The following is a 20107-nucleotide window of genomic DNA, read 5'->3' as shown; positions in this document are numbered from 1 at the left end:
ACATATTATGAAGAAACTGCAGTTGTTCTCTGTAGCATTCCTGATAACATGGTTCATCAACCCATTCCTCAAAATCACAAATAGGTTCGTCGGGAACCTTGTATAACTGGTTCATACAGCATCAGTAGCGGTGTCCAACCTCACCATCGTCCCAACAATTTTGCATCGAGCATTCTTTTCCACAGTTGCACTTTGGTGGACGAAGGGGTTGAGCCATTTAATGAAATATTTGCTTTTAGTAAAAAAAAACCTTACTTTTAATGAAATATTTGCTTTTACTAATTTTTGAGCACACAAAATAACTACAATGATGTCGTTATTTATAGGCGAGACAAAATACATAAAGCGTGGTATAGTACTGCATTTTATGGAGTTGTCTTGTCGTTCTGAAAAAGATGAAAATCGTGTCAAAAAAGCTGGTTTATTGCAGAAAAATTTAATACATAAAGCGTGGTATAGTACTGCATTTTATGGAGTTGTCTTGTCGTTCTAAAAAAGATGAAAACCATGTGAAAAAAGCTAGTTTATTGCAGAAAAATTTAATACATAAAGCGTGGTATAGTACTGCGTTTTATGGAGTTGTCTTGTAGTTCTGAAAAAGATGAAAACCATGTCAAAAAAGCTGGTTTATTGCAAAAAAAATTAATACATAAAGCGTGGTATAGTACTGCATTTTATGGACTTGTCTTGTCGTTTTGAAAAAGATGAAAACCATGTCAAAAAAGCTGGTTTATTGCAGAAAAATTTAATACATAAAGCATGGTATAGTACTGCGTTTTATGGAGTTGTCTTGTCGTTCTGAAAAATATGAAAACCATGTCAAAAAAACTGGTTTATTGCAGAAAAATTCAATACATAAAGCGTGGTATAGTATTGCGTTTTATGGAGTTATCTTGTCGTTCTGAAAAAGATGAAAACCATGTGAAAAAAGCTGGTTTTAGTTATCCTTTGTGTAGTGATGGTTTTAGTTCTACTGTTTGTTTTTGTGTTACGTTTGCAATGTTTGTGTTTCTTGTGTACTGTTTAAGTAAAACTGTTGTTCAAACGCAATTAAAATAAAAATGTTGTTAAAAGATAATTGTTATCATTATTTACATAATGCACTATTTACACAAACTAAAAACCTAAGTTAATCAGTGAGTCCCGCAGCCTGTGTGCTTCAGTGCTGCTGCTGGCCTGAGTCGCATCCCCTGTCGCCCGGGTACACTATCTGGATCATCATCATCAAGTCGCCTCTTTATGTGAGGATGTGCAGTAGCATCGACACCACAACTGGCAGGATCGGAAGAATAGGACGTCGGGCCGTCAGCAACCTACAAAACAAGTACTAAACTTAGTAGGTGACAAAGTATATTTGTATTGTATGTGTTAAGTCAAAAAATATATTCCCACCGGGTCTCGTCGTCCTCCTGATTATATGCATCCGTGGTGTCCTCATCAAAGCATGTAGTGGCCTCAAAGATGGGCTGAGATGAAGCCTTCATAAAAACCTTAAAAATTAATTAATGGCAGCTCATTAAGGAAAAGAAAACAAATTGAAATTTTAAGGTAATACAAACATACCTGCGCCTGTGATAGATCCGCATCAACTGTCGGGGATGAGGCATAACTCAACCTGCGCCCACCATCCACGTCCCGGGTGGGCCGATCATCAGCTGTGGTAGATGGACATGCAAAGTACTGGTATACATCCCCGTCGAATGTACCCGTGATTGATAATGCTCCTGACGGGGTGACCTGCGATGCTGCAGAGATAGCTGAAGGCTGTACGAAGGCATGCTGCTGGAAGGCTCATCTTCCCGAGGTATATAACCCGGCTGATCATCTCCAAGCGCCAAAACACCAAAGTCTTCATCATGTCCCTCAACATGTGGGTCGACAGGTGCCTCAACGCCCCCTTGCTGGGGACCACCTCCTTGTCGTCCCCCGTGACCCCGTGGGGCACCTCTACCTCGTGGGGCACCCCTTCCTCGTGCCCTACCCCTGCCTCGTGGGACACCCCTACCTCGATGGTAGTCCTCTGGCGCCGCATACTGAGCCTCGTGGTCCAACCTCGCGGCAGCTCTCGCCTGAAACAGGGTCCGACGAGCCAACTGTGCCACCCGCCGGCCATAGTCAACGACTGCAGGGATGTCGGTATGTTGCTGCATCTCCTGTCCCAACTGGTAGAGGTGATGATGGCCAATAGCCTGTGAAATATTTAAAATATTAATTAAATAACGCTATATCACAATTATACGATATTAATAAGCCAAAAAACATACCAGTGCCTCGTGTCTCCCGGTGTATGGTCTGTAGCGCTCGCCAAGTACATGAATGGGGTTCCCGATAATCAGTTGGGTGTGACGGCGGTACCATGACACATACATATGAATAGTGGCCTCCTGGGTAAATGTAGGTGCTGGCGGAATACGGTCAGCTCGGTGCTCCTCCCAAATAAGGACATGCTGATCTAGCCATAACATACATATATCGTCCAGCCTGGCACGGTCATCCCGCTGATAGTGTATAGCCACCCATCCAGGATCCCTCGGTATAGGCTGGGGACGGTGAAACTGGTGAAGCACACGCTCTGTGGCATGATACTCAACCATATCGAAGAAGATCATCGGGACGGAGGTGCTCCAAAGCATTCGATCGACTGAGCAATAAAAGGGCAGCTGAGCTACCAACTCGTCGTTGTATGGCATCCAGATGAACTGCCAAATAATAACATAAAAGTGAGTATGCGCAACACAACTCAATTTAAAACAAGTAAGTGTAGGTACATATCTACCTGTCCGTCCACCAGCATATCTAGCACATCCCTGATAAGGGGAGATTATGATGAGCATCGGCCCCTCAGTAGTTCCCACGCCGGAGAATCCACCTAGAAGCTAGAGGGAGAAACGGATAAGCCTCACCAGGCGCAAGTGCTGGTAGAGGTGGCTATAACGGCATGATCCGCTGCCAGGCCCAAAACCTAAGATGAAAGGTTGATGTAAAATTTATGAGTCATTTCGACCATATAGAACTCGGAGAAATGAACAGAGTATTCGAAAATGTTGTCACCTGTAGGAGGGGCAGAAAACCACATATGTCCACCGCTGGGCCCATGCTCGCCCGGCACATGCTCCTATACAGGTATACGAGAACAGCAGCACCCCAACTGTATTGGGGTAAACCATCAAGCTCCTGAAGATGATGGAGAAAGCGCATACTCACTTTACTCCCCGAAGTGTTCAGGAACAAGACACACCCGAAAAGCAGGAGCAGCGCCAACCACGTGTACCTCTCAATATGGAGATCCTCCGTCTCGCCGGTAATGTCTGGGTGCAAAAACGCCATATGATCTCTGATGGCTGACAAAGCAACGCGACTGCCCCCAGCGTCACCCTGAGGTCTATAACCAGTAAAATGCATCATCATATCCAAAAATTGTGCACGCGTCATGGATCTAATGTACTGGGGCAGTGCTACGGCCCGTCCATCTACGCGCAGCCCGTACAAAACCTGAACATCCTCCAGCGTGATGGTGGCCTCTCCAGTGGGCAAGTGAAAAGTGTGTGTCTCCGGTCGCCACCGCTCTACCAAGGCCGTGATGAGAAACCAATCAAGCTGCATCTGTCCAAGCTCAAAAATCGTATAGAAGCCCGTAGCCTGTAGGCGCGCGACTACGCGGGCATGGAAATGATGCTCCCCAATGAACTCCCACAAATCGTCAGGTCTCCTGGGGCGGAGAGGCTGCATCGATAGTTGTCCCTCCCATACAAAGGAGGACTTATGGTCGCCCTGCAACACTAGTAGCTGATCCTCGACAGGTCCAGGATGCGCACGCGGAGGAAAGTCCATGTCGTCTACTATAATTTCAACATATTTAGAATTGTGTGTGTTAGCTTAATAAATTAAATAATTAATTATGTTTAAAATTGGACTGAATAATTATGTATGGGTTCCAGGCTCGATATTTGAGGCCCGGTAGCACCGAGTTATCTTTAATTATTATGCGTGTTAATTTCAATATTTTTAGAATTGTGTGTGTTAGCTTAATAAATTAAATAATTAATTATGTTTAAAATTGGACTGAATAATTATGTATGGGTTCCAGGCTCGATATTTGAGGCCCGGTAGCACCGAGTTATCCTTAATTATTATGCGTGTCAATTTCAACATATTTAGAATTGTGTGTGTTAGCTTAATAAATTAAATAATTAATTATATTTAAAATTGGACTGAATAATTATGTATGGGTTCCAGGCTCGATATTTGAGGCCCGGTAGCACCGAGTTATCCTTAATTATTATGCGTGTTAATTTCAACATTTTTAGAATTGTGTGTGTTAGCTTAATAAATTAAATAATTAATTATGTTTAAAATTGGACTGATTAATTATGTATGGGTTCCAGGATCGATATTTGAGGCCCGGTAGCACCGAGTTATCCTTAATTATTATGCGTGTTAATTTCAACATTTTTAGAATTGTGTGTGTTAGCTTAATAAATAAAATAATTAATTATGTTTAAAATTGGGCTGAATAATTATGTATGGGTTCCAGACTCGATATTTGAGGCCCAGTAGCACCGAGTTATCCTTAATTATTATGCGTGTTAATTTCAATATTTTTAGAATTGTGTGTGTTAGCTTAATAAATTAAATAATTAATTATGTTTAAAATTGGACTGAATAATTATGTATGGGTTCCAGGCTCGATATTTGAGTTAATGTTACAACATATAGGAATTTGTTACTTTTGTAAGTTTATTGTTATAAATTAAATAATTAATTTTGTAAAGTGTAATTGGATAGAGTTTGCAGTTACTACATACTTAAACTACATAGACTCTACGCTAAAAGACTCTACATTTTACTACGCTAAAAGACTCTATATTTTACAACACTAAAAGGCTCTATATTTTACTACGCTAAAAGGCTATTTATTTTACTACGCTAAAAGGTCAATATTACATATAAAAACAACTAACATAAAATACAAATATGAACAACAAAAAAAAATAATATTAATTTTTTAACAATACAAATAATTTATCAAATTTTAACAATTTTTTGTACCAAAGCTAATAAATCAATCCGGGTATAAATAAGATACAAATTTAAACACAAATATAACACAAATTAACATGGAAACACATTAAACAATACAAATATGCATGTACTATACGAGTTTCGACATAAACAAAATCGAAATACCTTGATTTAAGTTTTTTGAATTTGATTGAAATCGAATTTTTGCACCCGAAAGAAGGAATCCAAAGCTTGTCTTGTATGTGGGACCTACACTCCTTGCTCTTTAGGTGACGGGTGGGGCCGGAAAAAAAATTTGAAGTTTGTCGCGGGGTGGGGGAGGGGGGACCAGCAGAATCGGAATTTTTAAAAGAGGGGGCGTCGGTTCAGTGGTCCAAGGAAGAAGAAGGGGGTTTATTTTATTAAAGTTGTTCGCAGTATTGTACTGTGAACAACTTTAATAAAATATAGTTGGGCCCAGATTTTCGTATAAAACACAGTATTATACTGTGAATTACAAAAAAAAATTAAAGTAAAACGCAATATGGTACTGCGAATTACAAAAAAAAAATAAAGTAAAACGCAGTGTGGTACTGCATTTTACTTTAACGAACTAATTTCCGTTAAAGTAGTTCGCAGTGTAATACTGCGTTTTACTCATTTATGTAACTTTTTTTTTAAGCGGTAGAAAAGTATTTTTCGTCCAAAAAACATCAAAAAAGTTTTGGACTCAAGATCATGTATTTGTTGCTCTCTTCATGTGTTTTGCAGTCTTGTCTGCAGTAATTTTAAAGCTAACTTAAAATCAGCATGTTTTTCAATAAATTCGCTAAATCAAGTGGCACTAAATTAAAAACATAAGTACATCAATATATCTATGTGAGAAAATCAATAGGTGAACTTGATTTACTTCTTATACGACAATAAATCTTGTGTAATTTCATGAGTGGGATCTAGCAGAGGCGGATCCAGGATTTAGAGTATGTGCGTTCAATTTTTAAGGTTTTTAGCATTGAACCTATTGTGTTTTTAAAGTTATGGGTCCGGACCTACCATTTGTTACAACTTCGATGGATTTTTACACATAAATGACATTGTCTAGCCGCTCTCAAAATAATAGCAAAAAAAATTATATTTTATATATATATATACATTTTGCATGTAATATACAAAAATTATACAAATTTTATATATTTTTTCGGCTACCGAATGTAAATAATTTCTGGCACATGCTAAAAGTGATAATACTCCACATAAATTTATGTTCCGCAACGAAAGTACTGAGTTCAGATAATCCTGGGGGACATACTCTAGATCCGCCTTTGGAGTCTCGGGAGGGTAGTGTATCCAGGAGGACATATTCTAGATCCGCCTTTGAGGTCTCTGGTGGGTAGTGTATCCGCATATCTTACCCCTACCTTTGTCAGTAGATTTCTTCGTGTCATTGCCATTCATAGTTTGTCATTTGCTCAAACAAAATAATAAGGTGAAAGTTCTTGCTATCTTACCTAAAGATAAATGGAGATCCACTGCAAATAGTATACAGATTTACAAATATATTATAATATATCCACACAACAAAACCAGCAGTCACTATACATGTAAAAGTAACATATGAACAATATGTTTTAATTAGTCTAAGATGAATAAAGACAGACATAATGAGAAAAATCATAGCCGCAGAACAGAAGGGAAAATCTCTTAGTTATCACAGTTCCATCTTGATGTACGCAAACAGCTTAAATAACGACACCAATTGCAATGCTCGTTTGCCTTTACACCTCTAAATAGCATCACCAATCCCACTGTGAATCTGTAGAATTTGGAAGGAAAATAGAAAAACAAAAAACTATTAGGTGGATGATCAGACAAGCATGCGGCGGATTTGGACACATCACTATTTCTGGCCTATATTACGTTGCTTGGATCCTCCAAAAATGCCTTCTCATCCATGTCGGATCCTCCAGAATGAGTAGCTTCTGGATGATTAGACACGTACCCGGCAGTATTTTTGAAGGATCTGAGCAACCTAGAGCTTTTGTCAGAATATACGTGTATATAGTCCACGCGTTGAAGACGTAAAACATTTAGGTGTCACTTAAAAGGCATTAAAAGTAAAGTTTTGAAATGATAATGTGGAATAAACGATAAATAACCTGTACAACCGTTAAACTACAATAATAGCGTAAAGTTGTTTAAATTGCCAGTGTGAATGGTATAAATCCTTCTACGATATATATTGCTGTAGACCCAAAAGAACATAACGGATATACAAGATTTATATAGCTTGACCCCGACTAGTTGATATAAGATTTATAGTGAGTCAACACCCATAGTTGCAGAGGAATAGTGTGTGACATGTTCTTAGTACTCATTGACTTAGAATTCTAAAATCTGTCTTTGTATGCAGACAATAGCATGCTCAACAACTTATCCTGATCAATGAATAATTTATCCCGAGCTAAAAAAAAATTTACTCACTACAAATTGGGACGGAGGGAGTAACATTTTTTGAGTGAAAAATTTCATAGGAAGCAGCAACAACAACTACGTAAATTAAGATGTTAGAATAAGGCAAATGTAGGATCGACCATAGGAGTGATAGAGAGCTTACCCAACAATCAACAAAATCGAGGCAATCAGTAGGAGAATATATTGGTAAACTTTGAACTTGGACTTGAGGCGAGCTTCAGCTGGAAGATGTTGCCTTTCGAGCCAACCAAACTGAGGCCGTAGTAGCAGAACAAAGCCAAGAAGAAAACCACTCATGAAACCTCCAATATGGGCATAGTTATCAACGTGAGGAAGAAGACCAACAGCTAAGTTAATCGCGATGATGATAATAAGAGTGAAAAGAGCTGCAGCCTGTAAAAATGAGGATGATTAGTAGAGGAATTAGGTATTTAGAATTTATTATAAATGAATCAAACAACCTCCTCAACTGGAGTAAGAACACACGAGGTGCTTAAAGAGCCAATATGAATAGCTTGGTTTTGCAATCACGGCTACAGACTTACATGTTATGATTAGAAAAAGATCAAACTTCAAGTGGAAGAAGAAAGCAAATAAAAAAAATGGATAAGGCAGCTCTTGAAATCTCCCCATGCCCCCATCCCCCCCCCCCCAAAAAAAAAAGATAAAAGAAAAGAACAACGGAATGGTAGAGTTATACCTTATTGGTATATATAGTCCAGTTAGTAAGCAGCTCTGATAACATAGCTCCAAGAAGTCCAAATAGAGCACCAGAAGCTCCAACAGAGATGCTGCGTTGAAGGAAAAGGCAAGAAAGAACGCTCCCACCAATTCCAGACAAAAGGTAGATAATCCCTACACGGACTGCATGTAACAGTAGATAATGGTGAGATATAGACAAGAAGCGGTATAGTAGGATTTTGATTAAATTCTAAGAAAAAAGGGCAGGATTTCTTCCTGAAAGAAGAAACAGAAAAATATTTGTAAAGAGCATGCAAGTAGAACATGTAATTTTAGAAAATGGCAATGGACCCCTAGATGTTAGATAACCGGGCACAATGTCAGGGGAAATAACCAGACAGACGGACAAAAATCTGAGTTTGTGATAGATAACACTAATGAATATAACCAATTTCTCCATCTCCATTGCCACAATTGTAGTAATCAAAATGATAATGAGAACCATACCAAATCCAAACTGCTGCTCAAGGCGAATCCCAATGAAAACCAGACTCAACATGTTGGCAAGCAAATGAACAACACCGGCATGTAACCAGATACAAGTGAAAAGTCTCCAGCCTTCATGCTCGTTCACTACTTTATTCCATTCTAGAGCTCCCAGTTTCTGTAGTCTGCACAATTACAGTGAACAATCAGTATGTAACAGTTCCTTAGTCTGACTTCCATTTTTTCCTTAATTTTTTTTCAAACAAGAGTGACATCAGAACTTGCAACATCACGTAGGAAGATTCACTCCTTTAATTCCAGAAGATTTAACACTGAATGAAACATGGAACAAAGATTTCAATAATAAATCCCAACCACCATAAAAGGTATCTTGCTATCTGTAATACACAGAAAAAGTTTATCCAATTAGTCTCTCAGTGAAGACAACATTCTTAACAGGGAACTAGTGCATTTTTCATCAAAGGTTAGTGTAAAATTTCTGCTGAAGCACTTCTACATGTGTCCTTATTTTTAAGTTTTAGTTATCGGATGAAAAAACTTCTCATCCATATTTTTATCTAGGGCTGTCAAATTTGGTCCCAGCCCAAATGACCCGCCCAAGGTTGGGCTAGTCATTGACCCGCCCATTTATTGACCTTAGTCTATCTTGACCCAACCCATCTCAATCCATTTAAAATTGGGCTGATTTTTAGCCCAAATTGATCCATGAGTAACTTTACCAAAATATCTTAGAAATAATTTTATTCTTTGTTTCATATGTTATATATGACCATAACAAAAGAAAAAAAGTCTTAATTAGTAATTATACAATTCATATGAAAACAACACATATTAACGGGTTGGGCTATGACCCAAATTTTAGACCATCTTGCCCCAACTCATCTTAGCCCATATAACTTTTGGATAGGTTATTTAACCCGCCCAATTATTGACTCAACCTGTTTTGACCAGTTCAAAATCGGCCCAACTCACCCATTTGACACCCCTATTTTTATCCATCTAACAATTGGTTTGTTGTCCAATATGCACTCCCCTCCCATGGAAATGAACAACAAGGCAGAGGGAGAGGGAGAGGGAGAATGATTCACAGTTTAGCAGCAAATGAACAAACTTTGGAATCTTCCGATTTGGTCTGATGGTCGGAAGAACTATCCCTTGCTAAAATTAACCTCAAATTTTGAAGTGGTGATTCTAAATCTGGAAAAACGGAAAACAGCCTCCCGAATCTATTTACCAACCTGACAGTTCACTAATAGATATCACAATTAACCTTTTTTTCCTCTTTCTTTATAACAAATTTATGTTGATGTCTCATTTATCAAAAAGTTACAGGAAACACAGCACTTAGTCCACATTTGTGTGGTACTATCATAGTCATTGCCATCAACGGAATTGAGCTTTTGACAATGTCCATTACCTCCCGCAAATAGATCTTCATGTAAGGTTGGTTTCATGAAGTCGAAAAAGTCCAACAAATACAGTAATAATAGAGATACTGTGTTTTCCGTGACCAAAGCAAACTTCAAGAAGGTACAGCTAATATATGCAGCTTTGACAATTGACATAATACAACAGGCAAGAGCATTAAGGGGGTTACAGCCAATCATAACATCGTAGATCTAGCAACAAGGTCATTTCACATTACGACGAAATAATCTTAGAATAATGCTAGAAGGCTACTATTAGAGTCAGCTGGGAGCTCTAGGAAGCAAATTTAGGGTGTTAAAGAGCATTCTTCAAGAGAGCTTTAGACATTAGCAGAATCAATGTTAGCGGTAAACTGGCAATTGCTGTCTCAAATTTTTCTTGGCCTCTTAACACACAATTTAAAACCTTGTAAACAATTAGATTGAAGAAAAAGCTCATAAACTCGCAGGACAAAAATTCTTAGTCAGACAAAAAAATACACAACAAAGGAACTGAATCAGGAATCAGGCACAAATTAACCAAGAAGATTAATGCTTTTACTGCCAAAAGTTTCCTTTTTGGAATCTACTTAAAAACTGGGGGAAAAAACGCAATTTTTTTTATAAAAGCCTAAACAATTTTACCCCAATAAATGTATTTAAAGCAAACCTCCCTTTAACTAGATCAAAGCAACAGTCTTTCAAGAACCAAAGTATAACAGAAATCAAGAATGCATCTCACTAAGCTAATACTACATCAAATTGGGAAGAACCTTCAAACTAGTCTAAGAGCGGTCCGGTGCAATAACTCCCGCTATGTGCGGGATCCGGGAAAGAGCCGGACCACAAAGGTCTATAGTACGCGGCCTTATCTTACCGGTCATATGACAACAACTTTACCGGTCCCTTCAAACCTTCAAACTAGTCTATAAATCAAAATTTTACACAAAAATTAGCTCAATTAAAAATAGGGGGAAAGAGAAAGGGAAAATTACGTGTTAGAAGAGGGTCCAAAAAGAGGATTTTCCTGAAGGGGTTGAAAAGAAAGCCTCCCAAGGAATCTTGCAACACATTTTCTGCCTCTGCTGTTAAAACTGTCACTAATATTACTTGGACAATTGTTAACAAACATGATTACAATAAACATGGCTACATTTGCAACCACAATCATTGGAACCAACCAAGATGTCCACTGTGATTCAGAATTCTCCACATAATAAGCTGATGTTGGTGGAGGATATAATGTCCCATTTCTTGATTTTGTTCCTCCTCCCCTCTCTAGATCTCTGTTACTCATCATTCTTAATTTCTTTCTTTGTTTTCCTCACTGTGTTGAACCAAAACTGAACAGATTCAAGAATTTATTGGATGTGTATATATAATTGGAGTGTGTGTGTGTAAGGGAAGAAGTAGCTTGGAAGCAGAGATGAAGAAGCCTTAAAACTGAATATCAAGAATTGGGGAAGAATATAAGTAAAAAAAGGGAGGATTTTTAACTGCTGGGAAGTATCTTTCAGACGCGGTGAGCACATTTCTTTTAAAGGATTTGTTTGTTTTGCTTCTCTGTGTTATTTGAGTTTGGTAGGACATACGAGAAACTTACAGGAAATGTGGATATATCCCCAAAAGGTTAATAAATTTATGTGATTTTCCACTTTTTCCTTTTTCAAACAACCAAAAATGACTACCAATAGATGCTATAGGATGGATCTATACAGTGACACAACCCAGAAATTTATTTTAGAAAATTTAAGAAATATTATACGCCCTGATGTCCATAACAAGTGACCAATTTATCTTTTTATTTTGGTCCAAAAGAAGTGTTCATTTATATAATCAAGAAAAAATTCAATTTGTTTTTCCGAAATTACCCTTATGTACGTATCCCTAAAAAGTCATTTACTCCTCACATTTGAGAAAAGAAGTAAGTGCTACTATAACTATGGTGCAACATTTAATGAAGGGTAGTTTAGTCACACTAACTATTTTCGTCTAGAATTTAGTATTTTCTCGATGGGTGTGTCCAAAGCAAATTGATCACTTATTATGAACCGGAGGGAGTATAATTTTACAGTAATAATTTGATGTTATGATCTAAAGTAATTTTACTCTTCTTTTAAGATTATATTGGTCGTTTGTACCAGGAGTTGGGGGTCAAAGGAGGGGAGAAGAAGCTATTTCGGTTGGCCAAGGCTAGAGAGAGGAAGGCTCGTGACTTGGATCGTGAGGTGCATCAAGGACGAGGAAGGTAGAGTATTGATGAAAGATGCCCAGATTAAGCGAAGATGGCAGGATTACTTCCATCGGCTTTATGAATGAAGAAGGAGACAGAGACATTGTGCTAGGAGAATTGGGTCACTCCGGGAGTCACCAAGACTTAAGGTATTGTAGGCGTATTAAGGCTGAGGAGGTCGTGGGAGCTATGTGCAAGATGAGTAGGGGCCGAGCGACCGGGCCAAACGAAATTCGGGTGGAATTTTGGAGGTGTGTGGGTAGAGCAGGCTTGGAGACAGACCCTGGCGATGGATGCGCTAACACACCATATTCAGGGGGAGGTGCCATGATGTATGTTGTTCGTTGATGATATAGTACTAATTGATGAGACACGAAGCTTTTGGAGACAGACCTTGAGGCTAAAGGTTTCAAGTTGAGTAGGACTAAGACAGAATATCTGGAGTGTAAATTAAACGATGAGTCGGGGGAAGTGGACATGGATGTGAGACTTGACTTACAAGTCATCCATAAGAGAGGAAGTATCAAGTACCTTGGGTCAATTATTCAGGGGATGGGGAGATAGACAAGGATATCACACACCGTATATGAGTGGGGTGGATGAAATGGAGGTTAGCATCTGGAGTCCTGTGTGACAAGAAAGTGCCACCGAAACTCAAAGGCAGGTTCTATAGAGCAGTGGTTAGACCGGTCATGTTGTATGGAGCTGAGTGTTGGGCAGCCAAGAATTCCCATACCCAGAAGATGAAAGTGGCAGAAATGAGGATGTTGAGATGGATGTGCGGGCACACCAGGCTGGATAAGATTAGGAATGTAGATATTCTGGAGAAGGTGGTCGTGGCTCCCATAGACGACAAGATGCGGGAAGCGAGACTTCAATGGTTCGGGCACTTACGGAGGAGAAGCATAGATGCCCCGGTTAGGAGGTGTGAGCGGTTAGCATTGGCAGGTACGAGGAGAGGTAAAGGACGACCTAAGATGTATTGGGGTAAGGTGATCAGGCTGTTATTCCGGGGGCTGGCATGGCCTGTTGATGTTCATTGTGGGTTGTTAGTGGTTTATGTAGTTTCCTCACTATTTCCTATGGTAGTATTGTTGTTTATTGTTATTGCTTTTACATCTATTTTTCTATTTTTTTACGATGTTGTTGCTATTTTTATAGCTTTTATTGATGTCTCTGATCTATTGTCTATTGTTTATTTTTCTTCTTGTCGAGCCGAGGGTCTTTCGGAAACAACCTTTGTACCCCTCCGGGGGTATGGGTAAGGTCTGCGTACACTCTACTTTGCCCAGACTCCACTTGTAAAATTTTACTGAATTATTGTTGTTGTTGTTGTTTTTAAGATTATATTGGATCTATATGGCCTTGATCAGAGGTCTTGAGTTCGAATCTAGAAAATTGAAAAATCTTTGCCATGAAGGCTTTTCTTAAATAGGTTCTAGCAGTTCGAATCTGGATTAGTTCAGTCATTGGATGCCGGATACCATATGATTATAACAAAAAACAAATAAAGAGGTAGTTTTTAAGTGCAAATTAAATATATTTTTTATTAAACATTTAGATATGTTTATTCAAACATTTACAGACAAAAACATGTAATTTTTATAGTTTAACTTTTTTAAAAGATTAAATTAGGTGACCATACAATATTTGGTCATCCGAAATTTTTTTATATCTCAACTTTTGTGAATTGCAATCCCCATGATTCCCTTTTTAGGTGAAGATCTTAAATTTCAGGGATTAATGAGGAAAAGATGGTTATATAACTTTGATCGTTAAAAACTATGCGACTTTATAACAGATTGCTCTTTATTTGCTAAGAACACGATATGATAATGAATCTTATGATTCTAGTGATATTGATATTATTTTTTTCGTTCACTACAAGTTATGGTAAATAACTAATTCTTGAGCATATTTTAATAAATTATACTTTTATTAGCATCGTCCTATCATTAACAATTTTACAAGATTGTCAAACCTATGAGTTATTAAACCCTTTACCACATCAAGCGAGACATTAAAAAAACTCAAGTTAATTAAAAGATAAAAAAAAAAGGTCATTAACTTAGAAATTTGACAAAGAAAGTTACTATTTTTGCAGTACGAAATTCAATCTTGACTTGGTTTTCCAATTTTCACATTTCAAAAATAGTTTTATTCTGCATTTAGTGGAAATCCCTTTCTGTTATCTCTTCTTGACATTTTACTTTATAAATACAAACACAACCACATGTTTATTGTTTGTATAAATGTGAAAATAAAGCTAAATAAGAGGTACATATTCCAGCAATTGGAAGGCTTTGACAGCTAAGTTCTACCTAAGATTGTTGAGTATTTGCTTTCAACACATATGTCATGTCATACCATATTTTGCTTTTGAATATGAACATGTTTATATTCAAGTTCTATTAAGTATTAATTTGTTTATTGTACCTTCATAGTTAATTTTGCTGGCAAATCTTTGTTCTTTTTCTTTTCCTTTGATGTTCTCGTCCAATAACACAAGGGATATGTGCAGTTGTGCACAACGTACAAGATTGGTGTTTTAGTGGATGATACAAAATATATAAATTTTGATTAAATATGTCTTTTCCAACCCGAAAGAAGCATTAAAGTAATTGGTAAAATTGTTGTCATGTGACCAGAAAATCACGGATTCGAGTCGTAAAAAATTGTACTAAGTGGGAATTGATCCATATTCCTAGTAGTAAGGTCATCTCCAACAGTTGCCTCTATTTTCTCCTCCAAAAATGGAGTAAAGTTACTCAAGTCATTACTCCATTTTTTGCTCCAAAAACGAATATTCCATTTTATATTTTTCTCTCTTTTCAATAGTATATAATTATCTTTTATTTAAATTTTATTTTCTTATTTCTATTAAAGAATTTTATTTTCTTTTCTTTTTGACATTTATCACATATAAATAATAAATGCACGAAAATTAATTTATCAAAATTATAAATTAATATTATAAAGATGTTGCATAAATATAATTAGGTATATATAAAGAGATAAATTAAAAATGTTAAATAATAAAAATAATAATAAAGTAATAGGGAATAGTAATGGAGGAGATGATCATCCTCCATTTTTGGGGAAAATATGCAGCAGCAGTGGAGCCAAATTTCTCCAAAACCTGAATGCATTATGGCAAAATGCAGCAATGTTGAAGATGGCCTAATAACTAAACCTTCAACCAAGTGCACCATTCAACTTCCTTAGAGCATGAGTACTAACAGTTAAGATTATACCAAATTTAGAAAATATGTACATAAAATATCTAATTTTGTGAAAAGATTATGAATTCATGTGCCCATAAGTTTGCCTATAAATCCGCCCCTAAGGCTGCGTACAATAAACCCTTATGGTCCAGCTCTTCTCTGAACCCCTCGCATATCGAGAGCTTAATGCACCAGACTCTCTCTTTTTTTTTTAATCTTTTTTTTTAATGTCTTTTCTAAACCATTAAAGAAAAGGATCAGCCGAGAAAGAGAGATAAGTACAATAGAATAAGAAAGACGTTTTAAAAAATTAAGAATGTTTTCTAAAAAAAATGTGAACATGGCTATTTAATTTGTACAGTACATATTAAACTTATATGTATATATATAGTCGAATAATCTAAACTACATATTTATATTGAATTTATTCTTACACTTTACGTTCATTGACTTAAAATTATCTTGCTAATGTTGTTAAATTGTGCTATATTACCCTTTCGTCACCTTCTTTTTTCACCTAACTCTAGTTATTATAATAAATGACCAATAACTTTGGTTCCTAACTTTAATAAGAATGTTCTGAACTTTGTTGACCTTACAGATCAATCACTTTTAAAAATTTATAAATTTTAAAACGTAACGATATAAGTAAGACATTTAAAGAAATGGATGTTTTGTCTATGTAGAATCCTCTAGTACTAAAAGCAAACATATTGAGATGAGCAATACATTTCTGTTGTAGCACTAAAGGATGTGGTGCAACGGATGAGGTTGCTCCTCCCTTAACCAGAGTTCTCGAGTTCGAGCCTTGTGTATGAAAAAATCCTTGGCAGGGAGCTCTTTCCCCCGAATGACCCTATCTGGCGTGAATTCGAATATAATCGGGGTTCAATGCGAGTACCGAACACCAAATGGGAAACAAAAAAAATATATTTTTCTTGTTGCGTAATCCTTTTCCTAAAGGGGAAGGGATATACTATTGTTGGTTGATGGTTGAACTACTAGTATTTAACACAAACTTCTCTCGCTTAAAAAAAAGGGGGGAAAACGAGAAGAGAACAAGAAGATACAAGAGGAAAACATGTTAAATTTCTTTTTCGTCTAACTAAAAAGTCAAAAATTGGAGTTAGTTATAATTATTTTCAAACTTTACACCTTTTTAGTACATCCTTTATGAAATGATATTAATACTTATATAATACTTTTTTCTTTAAAAGTGCATTTTTGTACAAGCAATTCGGTATGACCTACCGAGTTTAGTATATGTATTTCTTTGTTGTAGTTTTCACTTTTATCTTGGATTGCCTTTTCAATTACTTAGCCAAAAATAAGGCAGATTGTAGTCGAGAAAGTTGGTATGATACCACTTTCATATTATTATTACTTCAATTTTTTTCCTAAATAAAATAAAAACAACCGTCTCACCCGATCTCTAATTTGATATGATTTCATTCCAATCACCAATAACCTATTCGTTTTATTTTTACTAGTAAATTTACCCGCGTTTTGCGCGGTCATAAAAAATATTTATCAACTTTACGTAATAATTTAAAATATATAAAAATAATAAAAATTAGGATCTTGTAATATTCTCAATATAAAAAATAGCGGAAACATCAATATAATGCGAGATAACTGGGATATAATTAGAAAAAATTTAATATGACAAATATCTCAAACTTCTATTTCACCACAAACATCTCAGATTCACGTAACGTAGATAGAGCTTTCAATTAGTAGTTAGTTACATTTTTGTAATTTTTAATTTTTCTTATTAGTATGAACCTTTATTATTGACACGAAATTCAAAATAATATGCTAGAGTTAGAATTTATCATATACATATACTGTCATCTTAACTAAAACTCACAATTAGCCTCTCCTCAAAGAGGTAACATCAGTAATGAAGTTCAAGTATCAATCTTTCTCACTGCAAATGCTTAGCTTACGTTGCATGCTTACCCTTACGTATCATATTGGCTAGGTTGTTTATATCGAGGAATCTAGTGTATATCTTAATCGATGAATTTTTTTAACATTTATATGAACGAAAAATCAAATTAAAGTCAAAAATATTAAAGGAATAACATAATTAGTGAATATAATCCCAAACAGATAAGTAAAGACAATACCCCAACCAAGTTCGAAAAACTGAAACATACCTTATTATAAAAAGAACTTTTACGTACAACCACAAAGGAAAGGCAACACCTTTCAGAAAAAATAATTTGTCAAAAAGAGAGTAAAGTTACATCTAGTAAAGCGCTAATTGGATGGTGTTGTTCGTCTCCGATTGCGTCAGACCTACTGTTTGTATAATATGTATATCCAAGGCCTCAATAGATTTGTAACCCTTTGTTCAATTATAAAATGTGAATGTTTAGCATTCAATTTTTTTCACTATAAAAGGGTAGTATAGTAACGCCAATTCTTGAAATTGATACCGTACATTAAATAGTGGTATTTTAATAGCCATTTGTCATAACTGTAGGTAAATATAATTAAATTATGATGTAAATGTATGAATATGCTGATTTTTCAGCCAGAAAAAATGAGTTAAGATGGCAAAAATTTGAGAAAAAAGATAAATACCCTTCCTAGCATATTAGAGGTGCCAAGTCAGCATTTTTTTATCCCATTTTTATATAGATATATAGATTGAAACGTCACAAATTCAAAGGGTACGAATTAGGTGATCAAGAATGGTAACAGTATGAATTTATTAGCAATAAATTTCAACTATTTAAATAAAAAGTAAACCAAAGTCAAGTAAATAATAGTACAATTTTGATGTCTATACTCGGTCAACGCGAAAAAAAGCGTAACAATGTACGGAAAATGAAGCCAAACCATTGACTATTAACCATTAAATTTAAGAATATATTTCTCTAAAACTAAGTTATGAAAGGCACCTCTTGTAAAAGCAATTATTGTCAAGTTACCTCTACGGGGAGCACACGTACCATACAAGGAACACCGCAAACTAGATAATTGAAATATGACACGAAAATCAGTCAAATTTCTCTATAATAGTCTCGTTTATTCCAAATATTTTTGGATGATATAGCAAAATACTGTTATAGAGAACATATATTATACCATAACATAAAAATTAGTTTCGAAAAAATTTGGCTTTTATAGTTAGGTATTATTATAAAAAGGTATGACTGTAGTACCAACCAGTTTCCAAAATGATCTGGCAAATCTTTTTTCAGAGCGGATCCACATACCCATGGTGGAAAAGCATGGAAAAAAATTTACTCATACCCGACGTTTACATCAATTATTTACTTTATCATGATTAAGTGACAAATTGAGACAAGTACATATACTAATTAACCATAATAAAGAATAAACGTGTATATGAAAAACATATGATGCTTTATTAATTTAATGTAAACACTGATAGCAGATAATTTTTTTCTTTTATAACTACTGGATTTACTGCAATTTACTCTGCACGGGGATCTTGAAGCTACTAAGCAAAACAAAGATTTTTTATTTTTGACATAATCCGCCTTTTACTAGCATCAAAAGACATGTAGCTTGTTTGGATTGGCTTAAAAATAGCGGCTCAACAAAAATAGCTTTTAAGCCAAAAAGCAATAAGTTGGGATTGGCCAGCCTAATGCTTTTGGCTTGTTTTAAGCACTTTTTAACTTTGCTAAATACTGAAAAGGGAAAATGCAAAAGCACCCCCTGATCTATACCCGGATTCCCAACTACACATTTTATCTTTGCGAAAATCCTATTACCCCCCTAAACTATTTTTAAATGGAATAAAAACCACCTTAAAATTAGACAACCAAACTCTCCGCAAGTGGTGAAGTACACACGCTGCCACATGTATTTTTAGTATTTTTTTATTCTTTCTTCTTTTTCTTATCCTTTTTTCTTATTTCTCATTATTCTCATTTTTTTGGTTATTTCATTCTCTTTCTCTTTGTTTTGGTCACCGGCGGCATAAAATGGTGGTCGCCGGAATTTCAAGAATACCATTTTTCCGGCAAATTTGTTTTCCAACGACAGATTTTTATCCCGATCTGAGTATATTTTGCTTTGCTTATGAATAGATCTTTTTGAAAGTTTAATTTGTATGTGAAAATGATAGAAAGAGGAAAAATAAAAACAGAATAAATGGAAGAAAAACGATAAGATAAAGTCGCCGGAGAATAAATATCCGCCAGAATTAGAGAAGAAACGAAAAAAAAAGTAAAAGAAAAAGAAAAAGACAAAGACAAAGACAAAGGAAAAGGGGAAAAAAGTAAGAAAAATTGTAAAAAAGCAACAAAAAAATCTAAAAATCGTTTTTTCTTGCTTCTCACTCTACCAAAGGAGAGTAAAATACACACTCTTTCACGTCAGCTTTAAGGGTGCAAATAATTCTACTTTAAAATAGTTTAGGGGGGTAATAAAAATCCCGCAAAGGTAGAGTGTGTAGTTGGGAATCCGGGTATAGGTCAGGGGGTACTTATGCATTTTCCCTGCTGAAAAAGCTAAAAAGAGCTTAAAAGCTGATTTGACCAGCTTAAAAGTCAATCCAAAACGCCCTCGTGGTCCTTTTCTAACATGTTCATTCCTAG

General features: G+C 35.9%; 1 protein-coding gene across 1 annotated transcript; it reads right to left on the bottom strand.

Moving 5' to 3' along the window:
- Window positions 1-6510: 6510 nt before the first annotated feature.
- LOC107779142 (RHOMBOID-like protein 2) lies at window positions 6511-11567 on the bottom strand. The gene is made up of 5 exons (XM_075239020.1): window positions 11063-11567; window positions 8662-8825; window positions 8174-8337; window positions 7616-7866; window positions 6511-6814 (listed from the first exon to the last, which is right to left on the bottom strand). The coding sequence occupies exons 1-5, from the start codon at window positions 11365-11367 to the stop codon at window positions 6703-6705; spliced, it is 996 nt and encodes a 331-aa protein (XP_075095121.1). The 5' UTR covers window positions 11368-11567; the 3' UTR covers window positions 6511-6702.
- Window positions 11568-20107: the final 8540 nt, after the last annotated feature.

The sequence above is a fragment of the Nicotiana tabacum genome, chromosome 1 (assembly GCF_000715075.1).
Source record: "Nicotiana tabacum cultivar K326 chromosome 1, ASM71507v2, whole genome shotgun sequence".
Taxonomy (NCBI): domain Eukaryota; kingdom Viridiplantae; phylum Streptophyta; class Magnoliopsida; order Solanales; family Solanaceae; genus Nicotiana; species Nicotiana tabacum.
The sequence above is the reverse complement of the archived record's forward strand: the minus strand, read 5'-3'. Positions and strand labels throughout refer to the sequence as shown.

Bases quoted from the DNA above. Each gene is read 5' to 3' on its own strand.
- LOC107779142 (XM_075239020.1), bottom strand. From the start codon at position 11,367: ATGATGAGTAACAGAGATCTAGAGAGGGGAGGAGGAACAAAATCAAGA. The intron at 8,826-11,062 runs GTAATTTTCCCT...GTAATTGTGCAG, and splicing joins TTTGGACCCTCTTCTAACAC to ACTACAGAAACTGGGAGCTC. The intron at 8,338-8,661 runs GTATGGTTCTCA...TGTTACATGCAG, and splicing joins TGAGCAGCAGTTTGGATTTG to TCCGTGTAGGGATTATCTAC.